This window comes from Panthera pardus, unplaced genomic scaffold (assembly GCF_024362965.1).
Source record: "Panthera pardus isolate Hobbes unplaced genomic scaffold, ASM2436296v1 HiC_scaffold_13, whole genome shotgun sequence".
Taxonomy (NCBI): Eukaryota; Metazoa; Chordata; class Mammalia; order Carnivora; family Felidae; genus Panthera; species Panthera pardus.
In genome coordinates, this window is record NW_026526688.1 from 159,598,849 (window position 1) to 159,604,848 (window position 6,000).

General features: G+C 44.7%; 1 protein-coding gene across 4 annotated transcripts in view; it reads right to left on the reverse strand.

Annotated features, from left to right (window-relative positions):
- THEGL (theg spermatid protein like) overlaps window positions 1–5,701 on the reverse strand; it is a 55,479-nt gene extending 49,778 nt beyond the window's left edge. For all 4 annotated transcript variants that reach the window (XM_019469171.2, XM_019469161.2, XM_019469145.2 and 1 more), the window contains exon 1: window positions 5,069–5,701. In XM_019469171.2, the coding sequence (XP_019324716.2) occupies window positions 5,069–5,639 (571 nt within the window). In that variant the 5' untranslated portion in view covers window positions 5,640–5,701. The remainder of the gene's footprint in view (window positions 1–5,068) is intronic.
- Window positions 5,702–6,000: the final 299 nt, after the last annotated feature.

Below are 6,000 nucleotides of genomic sequence, written 5' to 3' on the forward strand. Positions count from 1 at the left end.
AGAGAGAGAGAGAGAGAGAGAGAGAGAATCCCAAGAAGGGTCTGCACTGTCAGCACAGGGCCCAACGCAGGGCTCAAACTCACAAACGGTGAGATCATTACCTGAGCCAAAACCAAGAATCAGATGCTTAACCGAATTGAGTCACTCATGTACCCCAAATGTTTGTTGGAGGAAGAAATCTTATTGAGTGAACAGAAGCATGGTGACATGTTGGCTAAATATTGCCTAATATTTACGCTATTTTATGTAAATATTATGCAAATATGCTGGATGCTTATTTAGCTTTACTAAGGGAATTGATGTAAAGACTTAGAATTTTTAACAAGGAAAATCTAGAAAGCAATTGAGAAGATTGGGAGTTTTAAAACAGTATTTATTTTCTAAAGCAGAGTCTGAGAACTTTTGAGAGTCTCATCATCACACTATTTCAGAGGGGGCTACTTTAGGCATCATGGACAGGGAAAGCCCTCTAAGAGCTAGGCTTTCTCACCTTTTAAATGTGGACTGGCAGAGAAAGACAAATACCATATGATTTCACTCATATGTGGAATTTAAGAAACATAAACAAACAAACATGAGGAAAAACCAAGAACCAGACTCTTAACTATAGAGAACAAACTGATGGTGACCAGAGGGGAGGTGGGTGGGAGGATGGGTTAAATAGGTAATGGGGATTAAGGAGTGCCCTTGTGATAAGCACCAGGTGATGTAAGTGTTGAATCACTAAATTCTACACCTGAAACTAATATTTCACTTTGTTAACTAACTGGAATTTTTTTTTAAGATTTTTAAGGAAAACCTTTTAAGTAATCTCTACATCCAGTGTGGGGTTTGAATTCACAACCTGGAGATCAAGAGTTGCACGCTCCACTGACTGAGCCAGCTAGGTGCCCCATAACAAACTGGAATTTAAATATAAACTCGGCTGAAAAAAATTTTTAAGAAAAAGAAAAAACCCAACCAAAACAAAATAAAATAAAAATGTGGACTGGGATCTGAATAGGAATTAATCATGAGACAAAATTCTGAAACACAGTATCTTGGGAGACAAAACCACAAATATAGATTCTGAGGCCAGAGCAGGTATGGGATTGGCCTTTTAGAGAACAGAAAAGAAGCCGGTATGACTGGGGCAGAGTAAGCAGGAGGAAGAACAGAAGAAGGTGAGGTTAGGGGACCCATGGAAGTCTAGAGACCCTTGCAAAGGTTTGGTTTATGCTAAGAGCAACAGGAAGCCACAGGCAGGATTATATAGCAAGGGTGGCATACTTATTTTATAAAATAGCATCCAGTTTGAGCCAAAAAAAAAAATTACTATTTCTCCAACCCTTCTTCCTTCACCTTCAAATCCAGTGCCTCCAATGCAAGTTCAGAGGAAAAAGCCAAATGAAATGACCATGAGATGGGAGCAAGGAGGCCCACGTGGCTTGAGACTAGAGATGGTGTGGAGAGTGGTGGGACATTTGGTTGCGGAGGCAGGCAGGGTCCAGATCATGTGGGACCTTGCAGGCCTGCTAAGGACTTTAGATTACAAACTAAGTGAGATGAGAACCCCCCCTCTGGAGAGGTGAAAGCAGAAGACCTGCATATAATTTATGTTCTAAAGATCTGTGATTACTATATGAACAATAAACTGGGGGGGGGGGGGGGTGGCAGGGGCGGGGGGCAGGCAGGATAGGACCAGAGTGGAAGCAAGAGTAAGCTGAAAGCTACTGTGGTAGACCAAGCAAGAGATGACAGTGGCTTACAAAGGCGGAAGCTTTAGATGTTAATAAATGGTCAGTTATGATATATCTTAAAATTGGGGTTTGCAAATGGGTTTGGAGGCTGAGTGTAAGAGAAAAACAGGTGTCAAGAATGACTCCAAGGTTTTTTATCCTAGCACCTGGATGAATGAGTGATGGTACCATTTGCTGAAAAGGGGAACGATAAAGAAAGAACAAGCTTGAGTGTGCAAGTAAGAGCTCAGTCATGGACATGTTCAATTTTACATGCCTACTAGATATTCAGGTACAGATATTAAATAGACAATGGTTATAAAACTTGGGAGCTCAAGGGAGAAATTTGAGAAGTTACCAGCATACAATTAAAGCCATGGAACTGATGACATAACCCAGGGAACCTAGAGGCTGGAAAGAGAAGGAGGATCTAGGAAAGAAAACGGAGTCAGGAACAATTGATGAGGTAGGATGACAATGAAGACAAATAAAGACTTCCAAGAAAGAGGGAGTGAATGTGTCAAATTAATAAGATGAGGATAAAGAATTAACCATTGATTCTGGCAAGGCAGAGGTCATTATGACCTCAACAAAAGCAACTTCAGCCAAATAGAGGAGATGAACATTTAAGTGGGTTCTCAAGAGAATGAGAAGAGAGTATATGGAGATAATGACTTATAGACAACTACTGTTTTTGAGGAATTTTTCCTCAACATGGGGTTAAGGGAGTTTGTGTTTTTTTTTTTTTTTAGACAGGAGTTATTGATGCATGTTCATGTGCTGCATGACCCAGTAGAGAGAATAAAATGATGCAGGAGAGAAGAGGGGCTAATTTTAGGAGCAAAGAGCTTAAAGTTAGATAAGATGCAATCCAACATACAGGTTGAGAGAATGGCCTTTAATAGGAATAAGGACAGTTTATCCATTTTTAACAGGAGAAAAGGTAGAGTATATATATGTACAGATGCTGGGAGTTTGGTAGATTCCATGCTGGAAAATAGATTGACAGGGGAAATGTAGTACGTTTGTGCTGAGAGCCCATTTGAATTTCAAGGTTAATTTAAAATCAGTGAGGATAGTTGTTTTTCTCTTGTCATTGGTTTTCAAGTGCAGGCAAGAACTGGACTGAACTGGGCAAGAACGACAGAAGGAGAAGCAAGGGAGGTAAGGATATGTGCAAAGGAGTGATTCCACTGGTGGACCATGGACTATCAAGTTAAGTAAAGGGAGACAGAGGACAAAAGGTAGTGATATATATACAAAAGGTAGTGAATGGTTAATAGCATCAATAGGTTAGAGGACCTTTTGAAGTTGAAGAATTGATGGGGGGTACAAGGAGGAAGAGTGACACAGCACAGCAATTGACATTACAAAGACTAGAGGAGTGGGTGCCTAAGATGGGATGAAGGACACCATCATTCGAAGTGAGGAGGTCAGGGGCGCCTGGGTGGCTCAGTCGGTTGGGCATCCAACTTCGGCTCAGGTCATGATCTCGCAGTTCGTGAGTTTGAGCCCCGCGTCCGGCTCTGTGCTGACAGCTCAGGGCCTGGAGCCTGCTTCGGATTCTGTGTCTCCCTCTCTCTGACCCTCCCCCGTTCATGCTCTGTCTCTCTCTGTCTCAAAAATAAATAAGTGTTAAAAAAAATTAAAAAAAAAAAAAAACAAAGCGAGGTCAAAGAACTGAGAAGCCAAGTGAATAATCCATGTGAATACTGAAATTTCATGCATGATAAGGTTGGCAGTGGAGAGAAAGCCAGTAAATTAGAGCAGTTTCAGTGGAGTGGAGGGAAAAGAAGCCTAACTAGGTGGGTTGAGGAGAGAATAATGGGTGGAGAAATGGAGTCAGTGAGTATAGACAACTTTTTGGACAAGTTTTGCAGTGAAGAACAGAAAAATGATGGCAATGGGGGGAAAAGGAGGGGTCTGAAGAGGACATGGGGTCAAGGGTTTTTTTTTTTAAGATGAAAGGTTCTAGAGTGTATGTTTATAGAGTATATGTGAGCATTCGTGGGACTGTTTCATTAGAAATGGAGAAATTAATTCTGTAGGAGACAGGGGTGATTGTGGCAAGAACAAAGTTCTTCAGGAGACAAGAGTGGAATCCAAACCACAAATGGAAGACTTTGTTTTCATAGAAAAAGGCACATTTCTTCTCTGAAATATGGAAAAAGAATCTATAAGTATAAATTTGGGCAAGGCAATAGATTAGTGGTAAAAAAAAAAAAAGAAATAAGAGAGCTCATGACTGATTGCTTCTATTTGCTCAATTAAGTGTAAGGCAGTCTTCACCTGTTTGGAGGCCAAAAGTATAACATTTGGAGGAAGGTAAAGAGGACAGTTAGTCACCTTCTCAGAGACTAGGAGAACTAACTTACTAGTGAATAAAGTGGGATTGCTAGAAGTATCAAATGATTGACTAAGATTTGTGGTCATGTTGAAATAAAAGCAATTATATGATTGTGTGATTTTGTACAGCAAGAGTCAGCTGCTCAGGTGTACGCAGAGGGTGGATGGTTAAGTTTAACCTGGGTTGGGGTTTTGCCAGGAGAAGTATGGTAGATAGCCAAAGAGTAAATGGAGTGGGGAAATAGGTGAGCCCCTGATAGACCATAGAATGGAAGCTGATAAAGAGGAGTCTAGGAGAACATGAGAGTAAAAGTGGTCAGCTGAGGGACTGGAAGCCCAGTTTGGACAAAGAATTGTTTTGGGTGGGGTCATCAAGGAGAGGTCATAAGTGAATCAATGGGGTTAGAGCAAGGGATGTTTATACCCAAGATCCGTCAGCTCTGCCACTTTGTGAACTTGGTGAGGACTATAAGCATTTAGTAAATGTACATTTTAAATTCCTCTGGAGTATTTTGTTACTACAACTTTAACCATGTAATAGCTAGCATTTATTGAGTACCACCATGTGCCAAACACTGACAAAAATATCCTCCCTTCAAGGATGCCATCCTCCCTTCAAGGATGCCATCCTTTAATTGGGGAGAAAGATAACGATGTAGTACAAAATCTTAAGTGCTATAATAGAAGTAATGTTTGAAGTGGCAACCCAGAGAAAATGCAGTGACTAACTGTAGTGGAGAATTAAGGGCTTCGAAGAGAAGTTACAATGAATAACCAAGGCTAGGAAGTCATCAGGTGAAGAGAGGAAGAGAGTGAAGAGATTCAGTTTCTCTTTACCAGAGTCTCAATTACTCATCAGATGACTGCAAAGCAGCAGGTAAACGACACAAAAATTACCTTCCTTTAAAACAGGTGAGCTCTTGCATGCAAACATCCACATTAGAACCCCGAGTTCTACATAGGGCGGGGTTGCTCAGTGTCTCTGGAAGGGCCCCAGCACCTACCGCTCAGGCAAGATAGCGGAATCCGTGGCGGGAATCTGGTCACCAGAGAAGGGGCGGTCACTACGGCGGCGCTGGGAAGCAACTCGGCTTTGTGGGGCTTGTGGGTCTCTCGGGAAGCAAAGGGCCCCCGGGGCTTACGGGATCCCAGGCGTTTACTGTGATTGCGCAGTGCATGGGGCTCGTAGGCTTCGTGGGGCTCTTGGGGCTCATAGAGTTCGTGGGGCTCGTAGGGTTCGTGGGGCTCTTGGGGCTCATAGAGTTCGGGGGGCTCGTAGGGTTCAGATGTCTCCTCGGACCCATAAAATTCAATGACCCGGTCTCGCGTGGTCTGCCCGTTGGCCTCCCCCGGTTCCTCCTGCTCCTCGGGTTTCTCCTGCTCCTCGGGTTTCTCCGGCTCCTCGGGTTCCTCGGGTTCTTCGGGTTCTTCGGGTTCCTCCGGCTCCTCAAGCTTGTGCACGTCGAGGAGCCTGACTACAAAGGGCTTCGGATGGGCTTCGCGGGGAACGGCTACTTCTGTCGTGTCATGCCCATCCGAAAACGCTGATGAGCCTGAATGTTCTTGGTTCTCCATTGGCGCCCACCCTCTCGACCGGACACAGGCGCGCTGTTTGTCTTCTGCGCGACCCGAGGGACCTGGGGTGGGCGGTGCCCAAGCCCCGCCCCAGCCCGCCCAGCGCCCGGCCAGCCCCGCCCTGGGGCCCTCCCGGCAAGTTCTCCGGTTGCCAAGGGGACGCGCCTGCTCCAGGAGCCCACCTGCGCGCGCTAGCCGGCCGAGAGAAACCCGCGAGGTCCTGAGCCGCAGTTCCCGGTGTTACCGGCGAGGACTCCCGAGCGCTCTCGGTAGCTCTGTGTTACTTGCCGAGGTCTTGAGGCCGAACATACCAGCTTTCAGTGTAGTTACAGCAACGCTCAGGCAGCAGAGCCGGGTCCCT